General features: G+C 46.3%; 3 protein-coding genes across 5 annotated transcripts in view; 1 reads left to right on the forward strand and 2 right to left on the reverse strand.

Annotated features, from left to right (window-relative positions):
• Window positions 1–3,439: 3,439 nt before the first annotated feature.
• Window positions 3,440–6,972, reverse strand: FAM209A (family with sequence similarity 209 member A). Its single transcript, XM_037006341.2, has 2 exons — window positions 6,720–6,972; window positions 3,440–5,194 (listed from the first exon to the last, which is right to left on the reverse strand). Exons 1-2 carry the CDS (start codon window positions 6,963–6,965, stop codon window positions 4,943–4,945), a joined length of 498 nt encoding a protein of 165 aa, XP_036862236.2. The 5' UTR covers window positions 6,966–6,972; the 3' UTR covers window positions 3,440–4,942.
• A 1,016-nt stretch (window positions 6,973–7,988) lies between these two features.
• On the forward strand, window positions 7,989–26,070 carry LOC108405316 (beta-1,3-galactosyl-O-glycosyl-glycoprotein beta-1,6-N-acetylglucosaminyltransferase 7). 2 transcript variants are annotated; one of them, XM_073236413.1, is made up of 6 exons: window positions 7,989–8,125; window positions 11,030–11,164; window positions 16,241–16,421; window positions 20,959–21,987; window positions 22,654–22,749; window positions 25,767–26,070. In XM_073236413.1, the coding sequence occupies exons 4-6, from the start codon at window positions 21,018–21,020 to the stop codon at window positions 25,991–25,993; spliced, it is 1,293 nt and encodes a 430-aa protein (XP_073092514.1). In that variant the 5' UTR covers window positions 7,989–8,125; window positions 11,030–11,164; window positions 16,241–16,421; window positions 20,959–21,017; the 3' UTR covers window positions 25,994–26,070. The 2 variants fall into 2 exon arrangements, with proteins under 2 accessions (XP_073092514.1, XP_017528913.3); XM_017673424.3 differs by lacking the exons at window positions 7,989–8,125; window positions 11,030–11,164 and having other exon boundaries at window positions 16,241–16,472.
• The window catches only part of RTF2 (replication termination factor 2), a 36,069-nt gene continuing 17,588 nt past the window's right edge, over window positions 8,511–26,991 (reverse strand). The window contains exons 6-10 of one of the 2 annotated variants that reach the window (XM_037006337.2): window positions 12,859–12,972; window positions 10,582–10,689; window positions 10,049–10,103; window positions 9,844–9,936; window positions 8,511–8,887 (exon numbers count right to left, since the gene is read on the reverse strand). In XM_037006337.2, the coding sequence (XP_036862232.2) occupies window positions 8,709–8,887; window positions 9,844–9,936; window positions 10,049–10,103; window positions 10,582–10,689; window positions 12,859–12,972 (549 nt within the window). In that variant the 3' untranslated portion in view covers window positions 8,511–8,708. The remainder of the gene's footprint in view (window positions 8,888–9,843; window positions 9,937–10,048; window positions 10,104–10,581; window positions 10,690–12,858; window positions 12,973–26,991) is intronic. The other variant, XM_037006340.2, reaches the window with a different exon arrangement.

Here is a 26,991-nt window from a genome sequence, read left to right on the forward strand (position 1 = left end):
ATGCATAACCTTTCTCCTACCGTGAGAAAACATCATTCAGCCCACACGGAGGGACATTCTAGCAAGTGGCTGATCACCATTCGTCACAAGGGTGAAGGTCTTGAAAAGACAAGGCTGAGGCCTGTGCCGCACGGAGGAGACTGAGGTGGCTGACCTACCGCAGCGTGGAATTCTGGCTTGGATCCTGGAACAGAAACAGGGTGTGATGGGAAATGAAGCTCATATTAGTTAATTAACAGTATTGAACCAGTATTACCCTTTTTGGTTTTCATGATTCTACCATGGTTACATAGAGGCCAACATTAGAGGAAGCCGGATGGGGCCATGTGGGAGTCTGTGCTGTTGTCAAGAGTTTTCTGTTAAGTTCCAAATCGAAGGTTCAAAAAAAATCTATATCGAGTACCCTTTATGCGGTAAGCTCTGTTCCAGATACTGAGGACGTGGCAGGAACCACAAGACACCATCTCTGTCCTCAGGAGTACAGGGACACACAGGAAATGGGTCGATAGAAAGCAATCACGTCCCATAGTGATGGTGCTACAGAGAAGACAAACTAGGGCAGAGTGATGTGGGGACAGTGGTAGGGCAGGATCCCCATTAGCTGAGGGTCACGAGGCCTGAGGAGGGGCCTCTTTGCAAAGATCAGATGACAAGGATAGCAGCCAGCAGTATGACAACTGGAGGAGAAGCTTACCCAGTCATGTGCAAAGGTCCTGAGGCAGAAATGGGTTTGGCCTAGGGTAGCTGGGAGGAGACAGGTCAGAGAGCTAGGAGGGCATGGGAACCCGCCAGGCTGGTGGGCCAGGGAGGCATGATTGGGTGCTGCCATAAGGACCGTGGGAAGGCACAGAGGCTGTACATCTAGGAAACAGGCAGCTTGCATTATGTTTATTTGCATTTTATAGGGACTTCTTGATTTACTGTGTCTCCCGCACTAGAATATAATGTGAAATCTCAATGTGAAGTGTCAGCTGCTAATCTAAGATTTAAAAAATATTACTAGAGGCCAAAACATACCTTTCCCGTATGACCAGCAATTGGACACCTCGGCATTTATCCAGAGAAATGGAAATGTATCTGCACACAAACACCTGTATGTGACTCTTTGAAGCAGCTCTACCTGTAAGAGCCGAAATGCCCCTCAACACATGGAAGGTTAAAGGTCCTCAGCAAGAGACAGGCCCCAGGCCTCAGTGCCTGCAACCACTGGCATGGATATTGAAGGATTTTGCTGAGTGACAACACCAATCTCAAAGGGCGCAAATGGTATGATTCCATTCACACAACATTTTCTAAATGACAAAATCATAGAAATGGAAACAAATCGGTAGTTGCCAGGGCTTCAGGGTGGCAGAGGCAGTTCTGGTGAGTTTACACAGGGCAGCAGGTCTGTGCAGCCATCGAACAGTCCTGTATCTTGATGGCAGTTATAGGAAGCTGGTCGCAGGAATCTAGAACCTCCAGAGAGGGTATTGGTAGAGAAGCCCTTGCACATTGCCGCAGTGCCACATCCCTGGCTTTGCCCTTGTGCCGGAGTGCCTGGCGCTCCCGTAACCACTGGGAAAAGGGGGTTGAAGGGTACAAGGAGACTCTCTGTACTACCTTTGCAGCCTCCTGTGAGCCTATAATTATTTCAAAATAAAACGTTTGAAAAATAAAAATAAAAATAAAAACAAATCAATTTAAAAAAAAAGTCTGAAAAATGGCTGTGGGTCAAACCTGACAGGGGCAGGGAGAGGTGTGGTGCCTGGGCCAACAGTGGGTGACCCTGGTTTTGAGGAACAGGACATTCCCATTCGTGATCCTCGGCTCATGTTCCTCTGGTTCGGAAGCCAGGTGACTAGGTCAGGGGGAAGGCCCAAGTGTCCTAGCTTTCAGGAACAGCAGATGGAGAGATTTGGTGTGTTTGTGTGTATACACATGCTGTCATGATTTTCTAGTACCACAGACGCAGTGGCTTAAAACAACCCATGTGTATGGCCTTGCAGTTTCATGAAAAGTGGGTCAGGAGTATGTGCGCAGGGCTGGCTCCTCTGCTCAGGGTCTCACCAGGCTGCGAGGGGGTCAGCTGGGGCTGGGCCCCGTCTGACTCAGGGGCCTCTTCCAGGCCTCGGGAGGTTGCGGGATCCATCCCGCTGCAGTTGTAGGACTGAGGCCCCTGGGATTTTCCCAGCTGTTGACTGGAGACCGTGCTCTGACCCCAGAGGCTGCCCTTATGTCCTCGCCGCATGACCCACCGCCTCACAGGATGGCGGCTGGCTTCCTCAGAGCCACCAGTAGACAGATTCAGCTCTGATGGAGATCATACGCCGCCGGTGATCTCTAGTCCCCGCTCCTGACCACACTTAGCAGAGAGGTCACACAAGGCCGGGTGCCACTGGGGTCATCTTGGAGCTCTGCTCAGGCCCACGCCCAGGATGTGAAAAGGCCTTGTGGGCGATCATGCCGAGCCATGTGTCCACTGCCCTCTCGTGCTGCTTGGTGGGCACTGCCATGAGTCCCCTGTCACCTCACACTGGAGCAGCCCCCTCTCTGCAGTGGGGCTGCCTTGGGGCTAATCCTCGTGCTCACACACAGGTGTAAGCTCTTCCCTGGAGTGACGTTTCTCATCAGCAGAACATGGCAGGTGGTGGGGTATCACTCCTGTGATTTCCTCACACTGTGTAAGACTGAGAGCCTGGCGCTCTTAATCTTCTAAGTGGCCCTGAGTGCTGCACCTCTGGGAAAGGAGCTCTGCTAACCACCCAGTGAGCCCCGAAGGAGGTCAGGTACAGATTCGACAGTCGTCCAGTTCTTACCACTGGCCTGCCAACTGCTTCTCAGAAACTGCTTCATTAGAATGTGAGTTATGCTACAATAGCAGAATTGAATCTGTTAAGCTCTACTTCCTAAATCTACATCCAGTACATTTTTGCATGAAAATATTGCATGACATTCACTGGGTTGAGGAAACACTACCGTCTAGGCAAAACCGCGGTCTGCAGAGTTCTGTATCAGGCAAGGCAGACTCAGGGACGCTATTTTACGGGAACGGCTAAATCCAAATGCACAGCAGATTTTGTTCTAATTTATATCCTCAGTCAACTTGCTCTAAGGAATTGTGATTTTTGCTCCTGCTTCGGATCTCCATCTTTAGTTGTCCGTGTCCTGGGCAGAACTACAAATATAATTTATAAAATTACATTTTTGCCTATCAGACAAATATGGGATGTTTGTGAACATTACAGGTGAATGTATCTGCTCCTAATTAACACTCTTCCTGGGTGCTAATATATAACTAAGATTAGCATAAACTAGGGATTGGCAAACTTTTCCTATAAAGGGCTGGTTAGTAAATATTTTCAGTGTTGTGGGCCATATGGTTTCTGGTGCAATTATTCAACTCTGCCATTGAGCACAAAAGCAGCCGGAGGCAATATGTAAATGAACAAGCGTGGCTTTGTTCCAATAAAATTATTGACACTGAAATTCGAATTTCATGTAATTTGCATGTCATATTATTCATCTTTATTTCCTCCAACCATTTGAAAACATACAAAGCGTTTTTACAAGCTCATGGGCCACATGAAGACTGGATTTGTCCCATGAACCATGGTTTGCTGACCCCTGGCCTTTTAGATTGTCTCCATTCTGATCTAAAATCTGTCCCATATGCAGATCACAGGTTAAAAGGAAAAGATTTGCTTATCTGAACTTCTTCAGAGCGTGCTGGGAAAATAACTCCCATGGCCTGTTTGTTGCTAACCCTCAGAATACAGAAGGCAGGGAGGAGTCATCTCGGCCCCTCCCATTACTCCCACCCTGTAAACTGGTCAAGACCAGAGTGAAGGGTCCAGGGACCACTCCTCAAAGACAGACAATGACAAGGGGGAGGTGGGCAGCTCTCATCTGAGGCCTAAACCCGGTGGGAGGGCAGGTCCTGAAGACTCGGCTCAAGTCATGGAAATTCGCTCTTTGCGGCTGGAACGGAAGGGAATGGAGATTAAGGACACCTTCATTTGGACTGAAGTAGAAATAAGGGAATTTCCGTGGTTTCCCCCAGAAACTGCTCTCTAGGTCCGCATCTGCACATCCATGACATTATCAAGTGGGCTTCGGCCAGGGGTCGGTAAGCTAACAGCCTTGAGTAAGTATAGTTTCCATTGGCCATACAAACATGCCAAAATACCCATATTTAAAAATTTTTTAAGTATTTTCATTTTTTAAATATTATAAAGAACATTCATATCAACTGATTTGGGAATCCCTGATTAGCTCATCTGTATCCAAATTACATTGAGAATATGGGCTGTTTCTCTGTTTTTCTTAGTCCAGTTAGACATGTAACTGCCAGTTTGGTAGAAGAAAGAGTGAACACACGTAATCCATGAGATTCAATGATTAGGACTACTTTTCTGGTGGTTAAGAAAATCAAATGACTCTAGGATTCCCGTCCCCTTGACACACACACCCTCCTAATTCAATCATTTTATCATTTTTAAACCTATAATTAAGGTTGTCCTTTGTAATGTAATAAATTAGAGATAAGACCTGGTCCCATCTTTTACACAAATAGCTACTGTAAAGATAGCTACCATGAAAACAGTATCAGCATCTTATCTCACATTTCCCAAACCTTATCATCCCACAGAGGCTGCAGCGCTGGAGCCCAGAACCGTCCCTTCGTCCCCCAGAGCCCAGAACTGCCCCTTCATCCCCCTATCTGCTATGTCGCTGCTGATGCCATGTCACAGCTCAGCTTACAGCAAGTAAGAAAGGCAGAATAAAGAAAACAACTGCCATGGCTGCTGGTCCCACATTTATTTTTTTCTTCAAGTTTGGAAAAAGAGGAAAAAGGGGAAAAAGGTCTCAAATTCCAGAATTCTTTTTCTTCAGAATACTTTTATTAGTCTGTCAACACTCAACCTTTTCTCTCCTACTTGGGATGCCTGAATCCATTCAATCAGTCTTCACACCATATGTCATAAATGGTAACATTGTGTGGGTTTTCAGGCATCTCCAAGTTCTGCAGCTCGGGGTCACTGCCAGCTGCCATGGCGACTCTCAGATTCCGCACTTTGGACACTAATTTGATAAGGTCCATCTCGAGCTCGGTTAGGGTGTTGAATGCATGGCTTTGACTGGGGGAAGCGTTTTGATCTTTCTTTAGTGGAGAGTGTAATGAACAGCCTCCAAGGTCACGAGGATTTGGCTCCTGTCAAGAAAGACATGCAGGGTGAGTGACATCATTGACGTTGCTGCTTTTGCCACAGTTCCCAGAGTTGGCCTCACCCAAGGAAAGATAAGATTCTAGCACTGCGCTCCAGTCCACGGATCGGCAAGCTATGGCCAAATCTGGCCTGCCGTCTGTTTCTGTAAATAAAATTTTATCAGAACAGAGTCATTCTCATTCATTTGCATGTGGTCTACAGCTGCTTTCATGCTAAGACGACAGGGTTGAGTAGTCGAACAGAGGACTTATGAGTTGCAACGCTGAAAATACCAGGCCCTGCAGAGAAAAGTGTGGCCGACCCTGCTCTAGTTGGTCTGGACACACCATCATGAAGTGGTGGGTCTGTCTGGGAGAGAACGTGTGGTTCTCTCTCTTCCTTCCCCTTCTGAGAGTTCTTGTGCCACATTAGGGGTCAGCTTGTCACTTCTTCACATCTTTATCCCTGTCCAACAGGTCTTTTCCTTTACTGGGGATAAATGACACCACTTCTATTTCGTTCAGCAACTTGCAGTAAGTCAAATGCTGGGGAAACGAAAAATCAGGGGTAGTGAATCTGGCTTTGCGAATAATTTTTTTTTTTTTTTAGTTACTTTATTCTTTTATTACATGTCTGCTAGTTGCTATCAGTTATTAAATGATTTATCATGTATTTCTTTTTATTTTGTTATCATTAGTCTACAATTCCATGAAGAACATTATGTTTACTAGACTCCCCCCTTCACCAAGTCCCCCCCACAAACCCCATTACAGTCACTGTCCATCAGCGTAGTGAGATGCGGTAGAATCACTACTTGTCTTCTCTGTGTTGCACAGCCCTCCCCGTGCCCCCACCCCCCATATTATACATGCTAATCGTAAGGCCCCCTTTCTTTATCCCCCTTATCCCTCCCTTCCCTCCCATCCTCCCCAGTCCCTTTCCCTTTGGTAACTGTTAGTCCATTCTTGGGTTCTGTGATTCTGCTGCTGTTTTGTTCCTTCAGTTTTTCTTTGTTCTTATACTCCACATGAGTGAAATCATTCGGTATTTGTCTTTCTGCGCCTGGCTTATTTCACTGAGCATAATACCCTCTAGCTCCATCCATGTCATTGCAAATGGTAGGATTTGTGTCCTTCTTATGGCTGAATAATATTCCATTGTGTATATGTACCACATCTTCTTTATCCATCTGCAAATAATTTTGACCTGAAACACGCTAGGCTTTGAATCTATCCTCAATTTGAAAAAAAATTCATTTAACAGAACAAATATTGAGCCAAGGTTTATTCACCCAATAAAGAAAAGATTTTCTTCAACTGTTAGTCTCAACCTCTGTGAGTTTGGGGAAAAGTGTCTTCCCTAAGGATACGTCAGGGAATGACTCTGCAATGTTTCCCCAAGACTGCGACAGGCACTTTGCATCCTGACTCCTTATACCTAATGGCCCTGCTCTAACGACAGAACATCTGTTTCTCTGAGTCAGATGTCTGAGATGGAATCAAGTGGTATAAAAAATGGAGCCCCCCTTACCTTACTGTTCTCACTCTTTCCTAGAAATTTCAGTATCACGCACAGCATAACAAAGAAAAGCCAGAGCCATATGCTCCCAAGCCAGCCTTGGGTGTGCTCCGGTAGTCCCTGCCTGATCCGAAAGTGCCCTCCGTGGGGTACCTTCCCCTGGGGTTCTTTGGCTTTGCTGCTCAGAAAGGAAAACATGAAGGTGTAGGTGCAGGAAAAGCACAGAGGCAAGAACAAGAACCATTTCCGTGTCCACATGGTTGGGGTGTTTGCCCTCGCACCTGGAGACCGCCTCCCTCGGGCAGCGCCCTTGGTGATGTCACAGAGGCCCTGTGATGTCACAGTGCAGCTCTGGCCATAGTGATGACCTCAGTGTTCAGGACAAGGGGCTGCCTGGGAGCGGGGCTTAGAAGGAGAGGAGAAATTTCCAGCAGGCAGTAAGAGGATGGGAATGATGGAATGCCACCTCCTTGCCAGGTTCTGTCTGACTGGTGCTCTCCTGGGAGAGGCCATCACCTGTGTCTGTTTTTTGTTTGTTGAATCCAGACAATGTAGTGCGCGGGCAGACGTGGCATGTGTCCCTGTGGAACTGAAAGCGAGTGGGGAAGAAGGATATTGAACCATAGGCTACGAACTAGGAGCCACTGATGTGTTTTGTTTAGTCCGCCTTGTTTCTAAAATAATTATTTGCCAATATTTAAATGTTGGGAGGGACTTCACTTTTAAAACCAAGAGTTCTGGCTTCTTTTTCAAATATGGAAGATCTGCTAACACTGGGCCACCCTCAGCTGGAGCCAAACAGAAGCAGGGTCTCCTGACAGCCACACTCTCTCCAGTCCCTACCACTCCCTATCGCCTCGCACTCGCATGCTCTGACTATACCTGAGTGTGTATCCCTGCATTAATTAACAGTATAATTTCATTAAAGTTGTGGTAAGAACAGAGGACTTAAAGAGAATAGCACAAGGGGACGGTGCTAGGTTAGACAATGCAGGAGGGTTTTCCCCAAAAGGTCACTCAGGTATTGTCTGAGGCCTGGTCAGGAGTTGGCTGGATAACATGGGGAGGAGGCGGTGGCACCAAGGCCTGGGTGAAGACCCCAAGGTGAGAAGGACCCAGTTTGTATGACACTGAGGCTGATGCCAGGAGTAAAACTAGGGCTCACTGGACTTGAAATCTTCAGTTTTAAAAATGACATGAAATAGTAAAATCCAGGTTAATGGAACACAGGCTTGTACCTGTTCCCTTGGGTCATCTGATTCAGACTCTCTCCCTAGGAATAAAGTGTTCTGTGGAGCTTCACCTCTCTGGGCCGCCAACCATGCTGAGCTCTGGGCAGCAGCAAAGATGTTCTGTTAAGATGGAAACCACCCAGGGAAGACAGTGTGGTGTCAGGCTGCTGATGCTCTGTGCTGCCGGTGAGGAGGGCACGGGGGCTTCCTGCAGGAGCTGGTCAGGTGGGGCTTGTGGAGATTCAAGTCCAAAGGGTTGATTAGAAAATAGCAGCTAAATAAATCCATTCATCATGAGGGGCTACTTAAGTTGCCCATATGGGAAGCAGCTGGCCTAACGCCTATGGCCATGGGCAGGACGGCGTGCCCTGTGACCATCAGAGGCTCATGCCGGATAGCCGAGTTGTTCCTGTTCATCTGAGCTGTGAATGCAGAGTACACTGAGTTGCAGCACATCTGCATGTACCCTGTATTTTAAGTCAACTGCCCCACAGAGTGCTGTAAAATCTGGCAGTTATGGTGTGATGCAGTAGAGGGCAAACAGACTTGATTTACACACATGACTCCAAACAACAGAATTTGGAAATGTTTATGTATATTTAACCATACAAACCACCCACACCCTCTCCGGGAATACACATACTGCACAGGCTCCCAGGTTTGGGAGACAACTGTAACACAGAGCCAGCGGAGACGCAGAGGACGCACAGGACAGCCCGCGCCCAAGCCCACGCCCCCTGCCCAAACAGAAGCCAAGCCTGCCTGGGCGTCAGAAGCAGTAGGATGTGTGGGTGACCCAGTGGGCCGACTCCTCCTTGGAGCGCTTGGCGGAGCTGTGGGTTGTGAAAAGGGACTTGTAGGCCTCAGATTCTTCGCTGTCGGCGATGGACCTCTTTGAGGCCCCACACGGGGGCTCCCCAGCTTTCCCAGACGAGCCCCCACTTGGTGCTGCAAAAATGAAAAGCCAAAAGCTGTAAGGTTGGGACCAGATCACTCCAAACATCACACTCTCAAAGGGGAAAGAAGGTAAACCCTTTAATCCCAGGGATTCTCTTCTTCCTCTCTCGGGATGAATGCTGAGCCATACCACCTCCACAGCCCATTCCTAAGAACAGACAATGTTACTAGATTTAAGTCTATTATTTAAAATTGCACTAATGACTTCCTATAGTCTCAGCACTGGTCCCAACCCCATGAATGGTGCAAGTCAGACCCTCCTCACAAGGGGGCTACTACTGGCCTGTTTCACAGGAACAGAAGCCAGGAGGCCAAGTGACCTGCCCCCAAGGCAGGTGCTGCTGTGTGCAGGGTGGGCACTGGAACCCATGAGCCTCTGTGGATCTTTTCACAACACAAGAGCGCACAAGCTTGAATCTGTGGGGCTGTGTCTGTGTGAAGTAAGTACTATTTACTTTGAGTTAAAGGTAGAGTGTTTCAGGAGAAAAACACTGGATTCTGGAGTATATACCAAACGGCTCTTTGACACGTGGCTTCAAGGCAGGTGGAGAGCAGGCTGGCCCTCGGTGCCACACGTGATGCACGTGAAATCTCACCTTGAGGGGTCAGGAACATCCCTGCCCGGGACCCAAGCCTGACTCCACCACGCAGTCTCAGGGGTAGGCCTGAGTCCAGGGCCCCACAGCCTTGTTGGCTTGGCACCAGTGCAGACGCAACAGGAAACGGAACGAATACCGTCTGCACCCAAACGCCTTCAGTCCTGACAGGGCTCCTGCTTTGGGTGTATTAACTGTTACTTAGGGCCCCCAGGACGGCCCAGTGAACTGTTTATAGAGACATGACTCCAGATGAGCCGCAGTTCTCAAATCCACTCTGATAAAACCATGACAGGGCCGCCTGCAGTCCCGGCTCCCCCAACAGCTCACTGGTACCTCAACAGGACCCACCTGCGCTTTTTGGAGCTGAGCTGCTTTTCTTCTCTCCAGAATCAAGGGTTTCTTCAGGCTTCCCTGTCTTCATTTTTGATGGTCCAGGGGATTCTGTAAAAGAGACAAACTAAGCAAAAGAAAAACCAAAGGGCAGCACGGGCTTGCTCAGGAGACAGCCCACAGCCTTCTTCTGCCGGAATGAGGACCTCCTCTAGGGTCTTACCTTCACTGGCATCTGGTTTCGAGGCAGATTCTGCCGCCTTGGCCTTCTTTGCCTTCTGTGGGGAAAAAGGGGAAGTCGGGGGTGAGCTGGAGAGCACCCCACTGCAGCGGCCGACAGGCCCATGTGCTCCGTATGAAGCAGGCGCTTGCCCTGAAGACCTGGGTACCCCGTCCATTCTAAACCTTGATGCTCCGCATGTGCTTCCAGTTATGCATGTCTGTTTCACACAAGGATACATCTATAGTGATCTGCTTAGTTTATATTTGTATGCCAAAAATCACATTCTCAAAAAATCTGAAATGAAGATCACAGATTTCAGCGATCACAGTCACTGTTCATGGTGACTATCATACACACTTAAATGATAATAGCATCAAGTATTTGTGGGCACATAAAGTTCAGCCAGCATGAACATATACTGATTCTTAATCATTCTAGTACCTCTCTTTCAAAGGTGTCAAATTTCTTTGACATTCACTGAACTGTAAAGACTTTTAGCCAATTCTCTTAAACTCTGGAGAAAAATAACTAACCTTTGTTAGATTTGTAGGCACCAGAATTCTGTCACTCATGATATTTATGTTGGTCAGCAAAAATTTAAGCACTGAAACGAACCATTCTGAAATCACACTGATGTAAAACTGATTCAGAAACAGAAAGGACAAATAGCTTTATGTTTATTCAGAGAATTTACTTTAAATATATGCCATTTTCCTAAGTATCCAAAAGGTGGCGCTGAAGACAGCCTAATTATTTCAGAAGACTCCCACCACAGAAAACAAGGAAAAAAGACCTTTTTTAGGCAGTGGCCTTGAATTTATAATGTACATACATGCTATGTGATCTGTAATGCTTGCACAAAACATACATATCTTCCTTTTCATTTCACACATACAAGGTACGCATTCAAATCTATTTGAGCTATTTTAATACACAGTCCTTCAAAAAAACAGACTTGATTTCTAAACCCTCTGTTCACAGCTGAGGTTATCTGAAAGGCCAAAGATATAAAGAGTCAGAGAGGATATGCTGTGTCCTGTTTTCAGCTGCAAGTATATTTGGGAAATATTTTGGTATCCTGGTAGCAGTATCTAAGAGGCATTCCCAGAAGCTCAGGTGAGTACTTTGCAAAGAGGGGCATGTTAGTTCCACTGGGCTTTGAACAACTTGGCAAGAAACCGGGGACAGAGGAGACAACTCACTAAAGTAAAATGGTTCATAACCATACAAACACCTTCAGGAGCCTCCTTTAGAATAAATCTCTCCCTTTCATATTTTTCCCAAAGCTTTTTAAAACTTAGCTTGACCTACATACAATGAAGGACAAGTAGAGATGCCTTTGGGTATTTGTCCTTCATCAAAAATCATAGTAATTTAGAAACCAACTTAGAATGAATGCACTTACATATATTTGCTTTTAAACCCGGCTCTTCAAATATTTCTCATGAATGTTGTATTAACATCTTATAAAAGTGCTTCATAAAATACTTCTACTGGCATTTGATTACAAAGTTTGGGCACAATTTACAGAAACATTAATTTACAAACATTATTTTCTACTTAAGTAAAATGATAAAAGGAGGAAATGCAAATGAATTTGGCTCTGAGAATTCTAGACCCATACATAATAATATATGTATATGTGTATATGCATACAGCATATGCTACCATATTCTCAAGCTTTTTTAAGCCTAATGACTATGAGTTATATATTGTTCCAGGGTGATAAAATCCTGTCCTTTCCTCTAGGGTGATTTAAAAAAAAGAGAGAAAAACCTCTGAAAAATCTTGAATCATAACATCACAATAAATGCACGCTCCTTGAGGCAGGATACTTTTCCTTTAATTTTATGTCCTTAGGACACTGATTTTCTAATACTCGGAGCTTTTTTTTTTTTTGCCTTACTTCTGATCACATAAAGTTTCACATTTATTCTGAACCTAACGTTTTTTTTAAAGAATGAAAAATCTGTCCTTCACAAAAGACCACAGCTATCATCTGTAAATACAGAATCACTGGACATGGAATGATTTCAGCACATTTTGGGGGTTTTTTGGGCTGGATCACTAAGCAATGATTCCAGAGCTTACAGAATGTGACTCTAACCTAGGGCCATGGGACACAGCCCTCACCCCGCACCCACCCAGACCACCAGCGCCGTATCCCTGGCCGCGCTTCTCCAGAGCCAACACACCACTCACAGCCAGCTGGGGACCTCAGACAGGCCAGGAGGGGCTTCAGCCTGTGTGAGGGCTGCTCAGCTCCTCCTCAGTACAGCGCTGTTAGAGGGGTGGGTGGGGACTGCAGGCTCCTGGGGCCCACCCACACCTCCAGGGCGCTCCCAGGACATTCACATCCGGGCAGCACAGGCTCTCAGAGATGCTGGTGGCCTGCCCCCTTTCCTTTATGTCATGGTAATGAGCAGAGGATGTGCTCTCTAAGCACCACTGCCCGCAGCAGCACAGGGACTGCCTCCACCTCGGGTGCCCTGGCTGGGCTCAGGGCAGCATTTATGGTCAGGATCGTGACCCTCCCGGCTCACCCATCCTATGCAGGTGCTGTCACCATCCCCACTTCACTGAGAAGCTGAGCCCCCACCCCCGCGACAGTGCAGCCCAGCCATGACTCCCGTCCTTCCAGAGCCCAGGCCCTGCTAGCGTGTCGAAACCACTCTGGTCCTGGCGAGCCCCGAAGCAGCCACAAGCGTGTGACGGCTCTGTAGCAGAGGCGGTGGCCAGGCAGAACCCAAAGGCTCTTCTTGGGCCCCAGACTCTGGAAGGTGAGGGACAGACGCTGGACCACCGGTTACCTTCCCCGGCTTTGCCCTCAGCCTTCTGTCCTCCATCCTTTTCCTCAGCATTTCCACATCCTCCTTGGAGCCGTTGAGCACAGTGACGTCGTCCTCCCGGAAGGCGGCCCCACACTGGAGAGGGCGAAAAAGAGGAGAGAGAGTCCCTCAGCCCCTGGGAAATCCCTGTTGTCACTGCCCCTGTCTCTTGGCTTAGCCAGCTTCTGAGTCTGGTCCCTGCGCTGGGCTGTCACTGAGGCCAGGGTCAGTGGGGCGGACCCCAGGGCTACCACAGAAGGGCCGCTTCCAAGGCTGGCTGGCCCTGGCTGGCGTCTGGGCACTTGGATTTCTGGAGCGTTTCCAGCATTTCCTGGGTTGGGCTTCTCCTGTACAGGCCCCCCACTGGACCCTTTGCAGGAGAAGGACCCTAAGCGGACCCCAGGACGAGATGGGCATTTAGGAATCGGTTAAGGAATTAGCTGCAGTGCTCACGGCTGCTTCAGCTCACGACGACGGACTGAGTGATTGAACAAGAGCCTGCGGCGGGCTGCACGCTGCTGAGCCCAGGCTCAGAGGGAAGCGCCTGCAGCCCTGCCATGCCAGACAGAGCACAGGCCTGCGAGCTTGAGCTCGCACCCAGGGGGGTCACTGGGACCCATGCCGCGCCCTGATCCAGCAGTTCCAGGCTGGCACCCACCAACTCATACACTTTAACGTCTTCTCAGCTGATGCAGATGGTGCCCGGGGGAACCGAGCTCGGGGATCCAGCGCTCTGGAGTTTGGGGAGATGGCCAGTCTGGGGAAATGGCTTTTTCCCAGCAGCACAGGGTCAGGCCCTTTCTGGAGCCTCAGTGGGGCTGGTGCTGCCCACTGTTATGCCCACAGGGCCTGCTTTTCCAGCACCCCGGGGAGCCCGTCTGCTGAGGACAGGAGCTCGGCCAGCCCCGGCTTCCTCCCCTTCCTCAGGCTCCCCAGAGTCCCCGTGCCTGGAGAGCAGGCGGACTGGCCTGGGCGTGGGTTCCCACGCCCGCTAAGTGGGGAGTAAGCTGAACTCCCAACACGGTCGGGCTGGGGCAGGAAATACGGGTGACCCTGCAGAGAACTCCGCACAGGACTGGGCACCGAATACCCTCGGCCGGGACTGCAGTTTTGCGTTTCCCTGTGGTAGAGCCCTGGGTCTGCACAGACGGATCTCCAAGACATACCTCCCAGCCCCGTGTCTCTAACTAGCTTCCCTGGACAGAAACACTGACTTTCCCTGCTGGGGGAGGATGCGCTCTGTGCCCCATAATGGAAGGGAGAAAGCACAGGCAAGCCCCACATGATTCCCCCAGAACCTGCCTGGGTCTTTGTCCCGTGCCATCTGGCTACAGCCCCCTTGATGGTCGGACTAAGTCTGAGCTGTGAGCACAACTACAAGCCACATCGCCTGCGTCCCTGCAGCCTGCTATGCCCAGAACAGCAGCACCGACAGACCTGCTGTGTCTGGAGTCTCTTAACTGAAAACATCTCAGCCTAGGAAAGACAGGAGTGCTTGTCTTCTGACATGAAGCCAAAGCTTTCCCACACCTCCCAACACGGAAGAGCCAGTCAAGAATGCTGACCTCCACAACCACCGCCTTACTTGGGTTATTATTGTCCTCACTGCCAAAACTCTTGTTTCAGGTCAAAGTCAGCTACTTTTCTAGAATGGGCCTGGTATATTTCACGACTGAAGAGGCCTTCCTTTGACCCATAAATCTGAGGTCAATGCCACAAAAAGTTATCTGAATAATGCAGGGGGCGCCCAGTATGCCCCTAGCTGGGGCTGCCTCTGCAGGACAGGAGCTTGTTTTCCGCCACCCCTGTGGGGAGGCCCGTGAGAGGATGTCCCCTGGGAAGCCCTGCACTGTGGGGGACTCAAGTAGAGCATTTCCCTGGGCAAGTGGGTCTCCTCCTTGGAGAGAGAACAAAAGAGAATCTGCAGGAACAGAATCAGGTGGTAGATAAGGCCCAGTGGGGCTTGGGGCTGGTTTATGGCGTAAATAACCCTCCTGAGTAGCACTAAAAGGCAGGAAGGAGTCACGCATTTGTCCCCATTGTTTCATCCCAGTACCCGCCCCCCCCTAAGCCCTACTCCCGCATCTCTGCTGCCACTTCCCACCAGTCCTTGCTGTGCCCTTCCCCCTTGTGTCAGCTGCCTCTGGAGGTGACCTCTGAGTTGTCTAGACAGGCCCGTGGATCCCGCTCTGCCTAGGGCTGTGCTGTGCTGGGCACACAGCTGCAGGAAGACTTCACAAGCTGGCGGGGCAGCCTTGCCACACATAAAAGGGCCTTTCCTCCCTTGGTCCTTGCTGGGTACCCCCTCAACCCATGGCATCTGAAAGTCTCCATACAAATACAGCCAGGGTCTCGCTACTGAAAGCTGTGTGCATGTTTCTATATAAAACACACAAGCCACAACACACGCAGCAATGCTGTGTGTGACCCTTTAAGCTTAAAGGAACTAGATTCTATCTGCCCAGTTAAGAAATCTTTCTATGGCAATAGCAACTGTTCCGCAAAAGAGCAACAGGTACTGTGAGTCACCCACGAGTGGGGGGAGAAAAGCTGCGCTCATTTCACTGCGTATCAAGCTCAGGTGTCCGGGTATGTATGAGAGGGTGGCAGGTGTCTATGGGGTGTGAGTCATGTGTCTTGGCTTCACTATTCACAATAAATCTGCCTGTGGCCCTGAAGAGAGTACCAGCAGGGGAGGGAGCCTTTGAAAGCAGAAAACAGAAGGATGTCAAACCTAAGTGGAGCGGTGGTTAGAACCAAAGGGAGAGGCCGCCCGCGCACCGGGCTACGGCAGAGACAGAGGACAAAGCGGGGCCAGGCTTTCCGCGCTCCCTCCAGTCAGGTCCTCAGGAGAGCCACGCTGAGACACTCGGATTGGTCTGAAGGATTTTAGAAAGCTAACAAGATTTTAAAATTATTTTTATTCATCCCTTCAGTGAAAAAGGGTCAGATTACGAAATTTAACTGATTTTTTTAAAAGCATTTCCAGAATCTGACCCAGGACTTCCAGGCTCTCACCCAGCTTTCGGAATATGAGAATTCTCTGCAGGGCCCTTCCTGTGCACCAGGTGTTCTCCGTTGTCCCCTGCTGTTTTGTAAGGCGGTGGTGCAGTCAGTATTCCGAGAAACAAAAGCACACAAAGACGAACACCGTACGATTCCACTTATTTGTGGAACATAAAAACAAAGCAAAACAGAATGAACAAAACAGCAGCCCAGGAGCGACTAGTGGTTACCAGGGAGGAGAGGTTAGGGCGGGTGGGTGGCGAGAGAGAGAGGGGGATAAAAGGGCACAAAAAGAAAAAAGGAAGAAAAAAAAGAAATACCCCGAGAAGCCAAGCAGCAACTATTTGTCAATCTACAGGCCAGAATCAACACGAGTAAAATCCTCCAGGGATGAAAGGGTAACAAAACCTGCCAAGCAACTCTGTTCATGTGATTTAAGCTGGAGCTGCTGCGAGTGAGGCAACGGGTAGAAGACAAACCCAGGCTGGGCGGGGACACTGCCGGATTCCCACCCCGCGGAACAGGAGGGACACCTTTTGGTAAGCGCTTCATTAAATCTGCAGAGATCATGACTGGTGCAAGCTGAGCAGGTATTATTAAAATAAAATGTTTTCTTTGCCTCCTTTATCGTTTTAAAATAAACTGGAGTATCAGCAGTATTTTTAAACACAGACGTAACAGGCATCTCTTTCTGTCTAAAATAGTCCTCATTTTTGGTTTAAGACAAGGAAAAGTGGAGTATTTTCAAGTATGAGATCAAGCAGGTTTTTAAATGTAAAATTCTACCATCGGTTCATTCCTCACATGGGAGATAATAACTAAGTCAGCATCAAGATCATGTCTAAGTTCTCAGTTCTCTTTCCATTTTCAATGAAAAAAAATGTTACTTTTGTTGCTGTTCTGAGTAGATATCATAAAACGAAGTTTTCTTCTTATCAAAGTGGCTAAAAGAATTACATTTTAGGAATAAGCACGCTGTAATCAGGACATCTGTTGTACTGGGCAGCTGGACAATCTTTGAATTCAAAATCAGACTAATATATTAAGCTCAAATAGTTCAAGAAAAACTGTTAACTTGTAGGGTACTTGGACATCATTCAGTCCAGAAACAACAAAAATAACAACTTTCATTGCTGTGGTTACAGTGACTTTTTTAGGACAAACTTACAGTGAGTGGAGAGAGCACGACACTCAGGGTCGGTTCGTGCTATTCCGGGGGGCTGGCTGAGCGCCCCAATCCCACTCAAACCCCGAGTACTGCCCCGGGCCAGGCGCAGTGCCCACACTCCTTCCCAGTGTCTCTCTGAGGGACGAACTGTCAGACCCCCCCCCATGTGCAGTCCAGAAAACAGAGAATAAATCGTTTAATCTGGTTAAGCTACTGTTAATGCTCTAAAACAGTAATATTCTAGAATATGTGGCAGAATATTTTAAGTTCCTCTTTAAGGATGCCCATTATCTTTGTATTCACAGGAATTACTTAAAAAAAGGTATACGAAGATTTAGTAGAAAAGTTATTAGTTTCATATGCGATATTACCAACTCCCCCTGAAAAGTCTTCTAACAAATTAAATCCCTTCATAACCAATTCAAAATGACTGCCCTTAAATGAAATGTTCTGGTGGAGTTAGAGGACCCCAAACCCACAGTGCTGGCTTCTGGTTTTGGCTGTTAAGACTTGTTGGGAGGGGGGCTGTGGAAGAATAAAAAAGTAAGAAAAAAAGAAAGAAAACACACTCACTTGTTCTAATAATTACAATAGTAATGTGTTTTGAAACCACTCCTTTGGAAGTATTTTATGCTTGGATAGAAACAAAATGTAAAACAATTTCATTCTGAAAACTATAATTAGAAATCATTTCTGTTATTGTAGAGATTCTAAGACTATGATAAGGAAGAAAATTTAAACACCATCCTTGACCATAACTTTGGTAACTATTTCTACTAAAAGATAATACGCAGTATCTCTTGGATGCTTATGTCTTCAGTCAACTGAACATGTGATCATCAACACACTGTAGGGAAGCTTTTTAGTTCTACTGTACACTATATGTATTTTAATGATGCTATTTATCAAAGGCTGCAGATATGGAGAACTAAAGAGTGCTAAAGTACATAAGGTCCAGGAAAGATAATTTAAGAAATAACAGTTCACGAAAAACACCTTAAAATGCTCTCACACACACACAAAATCATAATTTTAGAAACCAGTTGTGATTTCAGTAATACAGGAGGAAACGGGATACTGGAATGTGAAAGTGGGTCTGGTCTGGACAAAGAACTTTCATCTCTGCTCCATGATACGTGACAATAACTACCACTCTTTCTAAAGCCTTTAAAATAAACAAGTATTTTAAATATAACTTTTGTAGAAGGAAAAAAGGGTCAAAAATCAGTAAGACTGCACTTTTTAATGAGCTGTACATGCTCTGCGCTTGGAAAACACCTGACATTTCTTGTAAATTATCAGTTCAGTGATAGGAGGCCACATGTTTAGTAATTACATTATGGCGACAGAAGTTGACCTCACATCATAGAAACAAAATAGCAGCAAAGTATCAAGAATGGAAGCTGGGAAATGTCTGCAAAGCTGAAAATGGTGCTCATCACTATTTAAAAAGGAAAAACCGCCAGGCCCTGAGGAGCTGTTTCCTGGGGAATTTCGCCTTCTCCACTACACCAGCAGCTCCTCACAGTCAGCGGCGGGGTCTCCGAAGGCTTCATTTACACGGCAGCCACCCTGAAAAGCCTGCACTGAGACAATGACAATAAAGTGCGGATGATCCTGGTCCCCACTCAACAGGCCACCTAGGGCATGACAAACAGCCCACCCACTTCTACATCTCAGAGTGAAGCCGAGCCGGAAGGAAGACTTACCTGGGTGTCTGTGACCAGTGACTAGAAGAACCCGAGGCAGAAAGGGGGCAGATGAACACCTAACCAGGCTCACGCTGTCTCCACGTACGGGAGGGAAAAACACTTAGCCCTTGCAGTGCCCTGAAGGACAACAGATTACACCCGGGACTTTTCTTCATTTAATTATTGTAAACTACTGAAAATATCCAATCCCGTGGGCTCTGCCACAGGGCTGTTTGCAAGGGGTGAGATTTGTCAGTGAAGGGGGGCTCATATTTCTCTGATGAGACCAGAATGTTTTACTCTGACCATAAGCTCAAGAACCAAACCAAGACAACAAGTCAAAAACTTCCAAAACCTCCTTGTCACACTAAAGCTACAATACAGGAGAAAACATAATAAACCATGGTTCACAGTGATCTTTAACCAAAATTCTTAGAAGTAGTTGAGAGCTTTATTTTCACGTCAATAAGGTATTACCTTCCTAATGAATTTTTACGACATAGGTTGTATTTATTTTAGAGAGCAGACATAAGACATGTTAATTGGAAAGATGATTTTGTGTTTAGAAAAAGTATTATGTAATTTATAAAAATGTCTTTAAAATTATGCCATGACGTTTTATGTTTGGGACAAACCACAGATACTGCAACAGTGTAAAAGACTGAAACCTGGTGTATTTGACCAGTGGCTGCATTTTACTTTTGAAGTGTGATGCGTAAAACAAACCATACAATCAAATTTAATACATTTAAAAAACTCACCATCAGCACTGATAGTTTTTATTGGCTCACGGTTTAAGCACAAGGATAACTCAAAATGCTGCCTAGTCAGGCTTCACCCAAAAGCATTTGTAATAGTGGAAAAGCAAGGGCCTGATGTCAAATCTGAGATAAAACACTGGTTGAAAGTAAACGGGCTTTTTAAAAAGTACGAAGAAGGAATAGGCAATAACATGACTTTTTATGGAAACCAAGAGTCAGGATTCATAAAAAAAGGAAAAAAACTTACTAATATAGACATTTCACCTGATCAGTTTTCTTCCCTAAGTTCCAAAGGATGATCCCCGGATGCAATAATTAATTAGTTATAACACCTTTGGTCACTTTCGCTACTGCTACGCTTATTCATGCATCTCTGTAGAGCTCAAGGCAGACAACTAAATTATCCAATAATTTTATTAGATATGTTTTTAATTACTGAAGGCTTCTCTAAAAACAACTCATAAATTCATTTGAACAAGTTGAATCATGTGATTGCAAAATCTCTCTTGATTTGTTGCTCTCTTTTTTCCTTTAGAAAAGTAATCCTCATAATATTATAGAGAATAATGGCATAAAATGAATGCTGAGTAATGCAGGATGGTATCTATGTCCAAAATAAATATTTGAGATTTTTTTTATCTGCCAAGATTAGGGCAGTAACACGTGAAAATATGCTCAACTTCATTAGCCACCAGGGAAAGAAATGCGAAGTGAAACCACAAGGACATCCCACTGCACACCTATGATCGGTGAAAATGTAAACCTCTGATCATGCCAAGTGCTGCAGAGGACGGAGATTAAATGAAACTCACACATGCTGCCAGTGGGAGTGTTAAATGGTACCACCGCTTCGGGAACCGGTTTTGGCAGTTTTCTCAAGAAGTTAAACACACGCCTGTACCTGAGGCAGCCATTCCTCAGGTGTTCACCCTCCAGAGAAACAAAAACACTGGTCTACCCAGAGACCTCCACACACATGCTTACACTACTGTCACACTCTTAGCTGGGAACAACTTCAATGCCCCTCAACACACAAACACAGACACTGGCCTGTCCGTATGATGGAACGCTGCTCAGCAAATAAAAAGGAAAAAATAGTGGTAATTGCAATGACATGGATGAAATCTCAAAATCCTTATCCTAAGTGAAAAAAATTCAGGCAGAAAAGTACATAGTATATAATACCATTTATATAAAACTACAGAGTATGCCCACTAATCTACAGAGACAGCGTATTAGTGACTGCCCAGACACAGGGGTGGAAGGAGCATGGAGTGAAAGGGGACCTTTCAGGGTAAGAGAAATGCTTGTGACTGTGACTGTGGTAATGGTTTCACAGGCACATTCATATATACATGCTGATCAAATTATACACTTTACGTGTGTGCACTTCAGTGGAGCTGTAGGGTGGTGGGGAGAGTCGTTACACCCTAAATACTATCTGTTGTTCTCTTAGGAAACGTACAGGGAAAAACTTCAAACCATGGTGATAAGAAGGCGCCTGGAGCTCAAAACATGAGCCAGTTGCGAGCCACAAAGCCCGGACTTTTTGTGTGCACGGTCATCTGCATTTTCATTTTTCTTTATATAAGGAATCCAGCTCCCGAGGAACCAGAGGAGCAGCTCACCTATCCAGCAGTAGCGGAATGTGGCTTTTATCCAGACGAATTGTGTTCAGCTTTATTTGAAGGGAAGGGGGCAGCCCCCCAAATTGCAAAATTTTGTAAGCAACCTCATGGGCCTGAAATCCTTGCTCATTTACGCACACCAGGGAACTGCTCCAGGATTTCCCAGGCATTGCATTTCATAACCAGACCCCTGTCTGCAGAAGAGGGCAATTTCTCCTTGGCATATATTATAACTATTCACAAGGAGCTGGCTATGTTTGTTCAGCTTCTCAGAGCTATCTATGTACCTCAAAATGTTTACTGTATTCATGTAGATGACAAGGCCCCAAAGAAGTACAAGACTGCTGTGCAAACCCTGGTTAATTGTTTTGAAAATATTTTTATTTCATCGAAGAGAGGGAAAGTGGCTTACACTGGCTTTACAAGACTGCAAGCAGATATTAATTGTATGAAAGATCTAATCCATTCCAAATTTCAGTGGAACTATGTCATTAATCTTTGTGGACAGGATTTTCCAATCAAAAGCAACAAAGAAATAATATTCTACCTCAGAAGCAAATGGAATGATAAAAATATCACCCCTGGAGTGATCCAACCACCAAACGCTAAAGCCCAGACAAGGCAAAGTCATCCAGAATTCACTGCTGAAGGAAGTATCTATGTGTCTCCAAATAAGAGATTTAAACATGAACCACCCCATAACTTAACAATTTATTTCGGAAGCCCCTACTATGTACTAACGAGGAAGTTTGTGGAGTTTGCACTGACTGACACCCGTGCGCAAGCCATGCTTCAGTGGTCCAAAGGCATCCACAGCCCAGAGCGGCACTACTGGGTGACCCTGAACCGCCTCAAAGGTAAGAATCCAGCAATGTACTGTCTGTTTGGATCAGAGGGAACAACAGGAGAAGTTTATCCTTAACAGAAGAGTCTCTATTTCAGCTATTTTACTATGGGTTGGTCAACAGCTCTACATTTTCTAGGAACTTCCACTTGGGCAGTACAGGAGGGTCTTGGATTTTAGGCTCTGAAGTTTGCTGAGAGCACCATGTTCTCAAAACAACCTGGCTGCTCGCGTCCTCCCTCCGGGATCAAGTACTGGCGCTTTGCATCTTCTCAGGTTAGAGCCTTTTGAAAATTCTGAGCACAAATCTTTGGAAAAGTTCTTCATTTATTAAATGCTACTGGATACCTACTATTGTGCTCGAGGCTCATTAAGAATAGAAAATAGTAAAATTAGTCATTTTTGCTGGGGCAAATATGATAATTCAGATGGGTTCCCTGAGAGGCGGAGGGAAGTCTGATGTCCTCCTTTAAGTGGACTTGGTTTCCCTTTGTATAAAGCTCCTAACAGCGCTGGCGTTCATCAGACGGTCACTAAACACTTTAAGCAAGGGCGGCCTTTGCCTCCACCTTTCTCGATGAATCCCAGATCTAGAGGAAATCCGAGGACAGGGCAGAACTTGTACCTAACAGTCTGAGAAGCTGGGCTCCGCACTGATGCCCATTCTGCTTCCCCTTAGATGCTCCAGGCGCTACACCAACTGCTGGCTGGAAAGGAAACATTCGCGCCACTAAATGGAGACACCAGGAGGGAGGTGTTCACAAGGGGTGTAAAGGTAAGACCGGAACAGAACCATAAAGAGCCTAAACAGTGCTGCCTCGCTAACAGAAGGAGAAGGCGGCTGGTGGTCATGTTTAAAAGTAATCTGGAATTAGTGAGGATCCAATTACTTAGTGTCAGTTTTTTAAAAAATCTTTCATTAAATTAGAGTATCCAGACAGAAAAGTGTACAAGTTCTAAGAATTTCGGTTGATAAATTTTCACAAGTGAAACACAGCAGGGCTGCAACTTCTAAAGTTGTGGGGTAAGAGTACACGAGCTACCTGGCCTCTCCCCCACTCCTAGAACTCAGTTCACACTCACGCACCAATGACGCATGTGCTCCGTGCCTCTTGGCCTCAGAGCAGACGACCGAGTAAGGCGGGTGTGTCCCGGGGTGGGGTCCTTGCTGAAGGAAGGTCTTCTGGCTTTGTCTTCAGGAGATTCTCCTTGACAACGGTGACTTCTTTCGCCCTGTTGTCTGGTGTCCCAGAGGTCTTAGTTAGTGGAGCAACACACAGAAGCTTCGGTGGGCAGCAGTGCCCCCTTTGTGAAAATTCAGAAGAGAACCAGCTGGTGGAGCAGTTCTCAGGTGTCCATTTGGGGGAAAACACTTCCAGAGATGGGAGCTGGATTGCCCTTCTGTGGGCCTAGTCATGCTGTTCCGCCCGCCACCCAAACCCCCTGTTTGAAGACGGCTGCTTGGGAGGAGCAGGCAGTCTCGGGGGAGATGGATGGGCAGCAGACCCCAGCCCTGGGAGGGGGGCACCCACGGAGAGCAACAGCCTGCAGCAGGGAGGGTGCAGGCTGCAGAGCACATCGTGTGTGAGGGCGGCCTCGGCAGAGCACCCTTCCTCCAGGGGTGCCTGGGCCCTCCCTGCCTTTTCCACCTACAAGCAGGTAGGAACCTCTGCAGAGATACATATAACCGCCAAGAGCTACAAGAGCCTATTTTAACAGTGCCTTTACGTATGGTCCTCGGGTTTGAATACAGTGGATCAGATAGATATATAAGATAAAGTAGTGAACCTACTTGGTCTCAGAGCAGACGACTGAATAAGGCAGTTCAAGCTATTTAAAACTGACCTCAAAGAAAGAGGCTGCAGATAAATAGAAAGCATGAAATCTAATCACAGAATGGCTCAAAGATGAGCAATAGCCATCCTCCTGACAGGTACCAGGTCAAAAGTGCTGGAATAATTTTTTAGTACTTCTAAAAAGGCAGCTACGGTTCCATTAGGGAAAGGCTGTAAAAAGGTGACGGTAACCAGGCTAATGAACAAAAGAAAACAGGCCTTCCTTCAGAAAACTGGCGCTCACTGTCAGGATGCCCTGGGGTTGCCAGGATTTGTCAATAAAGGAGGGGCTCAGATTCCTCCTGAAAACAAAATTCACAAATACCATGAGAAGCATGAAGGGCTGTTACTCCAATAAAATAATTATTCAAAATTTTTACAGTGGCAACCTTAGTATTTCAGTAATGTTTGTAAAAAGAAAAAAAAAACCCAGTTACTGTAAATCTTAACAAAAATCAACACTCCTTAAAAGTAAACACTTCAGAAAGTTCTTTTCATCATCAGTTCAGCGGGCAAACTGTCCTGCTGGTAAAGCACTAACACAGGCATCCGGGGCCAGTGCTTAGCGCCCGGCTCAGGCCAAGCACCCTCCGGAGCCCGGCTCTGGGACTTCCTCCCAGTGACTCTCACGCAGAAACTTAATATTCACACTTTACAGATGAGGAGCCCCAGGCTCAGAGAAGTGAGGTCACTCACAAAGCCACAGGAAGTGGCAGGGCTGGTCTTAAACCACATGCAGCTGCCTGGCACCACTCCACTGGGCCAGCTTACAGCCCAGCTCTGCATGATGTACGGTGACAACCACCTGGTTTTCAGCAGCAGCCAGGAGTACGTTCACTTCTAATCACCACAATGGCACCGACACAGCCCTGAAATGGCTCTGCGTGTGTGCTCCTTTCCAGGGGGAGTCCTTACGTATATAAGGTATATGGTTATCCAGTCATTATCTAGGAGCAACTGGTTCTTTTTTCCCCATATCCCACATTTTCATACTGCTTGTCTTCATAGTTATACTTTTCAACTGGCTAAATGTAACTCTAATGAGAATCTATGATACTGTACTGAGACTGTCAGTTAAAAAGATTTCAGTTGTGTGAATAGCTGCCCCTTCCTTACACAGTGCTTACTGTGCGCCATCCCAGGCCCTCCGCTAGATGACCAGCTTCTTAGCAAGGGAAAGGCTTCCCCTGAATTTTCAGTCTTATGAACAAAACTGGACGTTTTTGTGCACGTAGTTCCACCCCTGTTTTTTGAGTATTTCTTTCAGATAAAGTAGGATGGCTGGACTGATATGGAGAGAGGAGGGCAGAGCTAGAGGAGAAAAGGGCAAGGTCTCCAAATGGATAGAACTTTCTCCACGTACAAGCTGAGAGCGCACCTCTGCAAACGCTGTTGGTGGGGGGACTAAAGAGAGCAGAGAGGGCCGCCCACAGTGTCGGGGACGTGGCCGTGCTGCTGAGCTCATCTCGGAGAAATGCACTCAGCAACGTTCTAATAATTCCAGTTTTAATTACTTCTACTTGTATCAACTACTCTGCAAAACCAATAAAGGATTGAAGCAATGACACTAAAAACAACGCAATTCTCATGAACTACCCACAACCAAGGAGAACACTTAACAGTTCATGGAACTTAAAACCGAACTATCAGAAATTAGATTTCACCAGGCAAATGAGCATTGTTACATCTCCCCCAAGCTCATGACTGGCTGCAAGTCCCCGGTATTCACCAAAAGTAGACATGAAATATTTTAAAGGTCACTAACAAAAAGAATGAAAACTCCTCCATCATAAATTCCAAACAAAAAACCCTGTCAAAGCAATCATGGGAAGCATGTTTAATTGGAACACCTGTAAAGTGAAGTGGTCTTACAGATGACTTAGAGGAAGGGAGTCACTTTTTTGCATGAATGTAAACTGAAACAAAGGCAGCTAAGTGTCTGCATTTCCCTTTGCAGGTCACTACGTCCAGGACAGCTGTGTATACGGACCAGGAGACCTGCCATGGATCATTGAATCGCCTGCTTTGTTTGCCCACAAATTCGACTCCTTGACAGACCCTCTTGTGGTTACGTGCTTGGAGAGGCGGCATAGACTCAAAGTGCTACAGCAGGCCGAGGTTCCTCTGGAACCACACTGGCATTTTCAACAGGAGAGTCACTTTAACATGAAACTGAACTGCTGAGCAGGAAGTTTTAAGGTGTTTGCTCTCAGGGGACGGAGTCAGATGTGGGAGAAAATAAATCAATAAAAAATAACGTTTGCTCGCTTATTGGCTTCACTGTTTCACTGACTTGAAATAAGAGAACATTCAACTGAAGAAGAAAGAATGGGAAAATGACTCCTTGACACAAATTAGTTCTAAATTTAGAAGAAACATGTTTTGACAAGACTTTGCTGTTGATTATAGGCCGCTTTTCTAGCTTTGAGAAAGAAATCACAGAAGGAAAAATAACTCAAGGTACTGCTAGGGACACATGGAGAGGCCACCTGGAGGACCACCACCTCAGCAAATACTTGGCTGAAAATCAAAATCCTTCCAACATCTGGATCCAGGCTCAAGTTAGAGTAAGAATACATCTTCTTTAGAGATACTAATGTGGTTTCTGAAAAAGAACACAGTCCCACTGAAAATGAAAATACGCTTATCTAAAACAATCCTCTTTGGCTGGGAACAATGTAACTGTTCTTTCTGGTTATCTTAGCAAAGTACAGAAGAGTCCACTTCCCTTGGGTAAAATGAAATGAATCTGGAGCTGAAACACAATTCTTAAAGAGGCTGCCATAGGTTTCTGCAGTCTTGTGGTGCCAACAGCACCTTCTGTAGTGATATGTACGTTCTACCTCTGAAGTTGTCCAACAGTAATAGCCACAGGGGCTTTTGGGCATTTTGAAATATGGCTAGTGTGACTTATTAAGTGAATCTTAATTTTTATAATTTTAATTAACTGAAATTTAAATATGTACATATGACTGGTGGTTACCACACTGAACAGTCTAAGTTAAAGGCATGAATGGTAATTAATTTTTTTTTTACTCAGATTGAGGTCCATAAAAAGTCTGACTTTTTGTTGTTTGGTTGAGGGCATTCTATACATTTTTCTTCCTTACAAGTATTTATGTCACCATACAAGACCAAAAATGTACAACTATTAAGTAGCAAAACATAAAACTAAAACAAAG

The sequence above is a fragment of the Manis javanica genome, chromosome 5, assembly GCF_040802235.1.
Source record: "Manis javanica isolate MJ-LG chromosome 5, MJ_LKY, whole genome shotgun sequence".
Taxonomy (NCBI): Eukaryota; Metazoa; Chordata; class Mammalia; order Pholidota; family Manidae; genus Manis; species Manis javanica.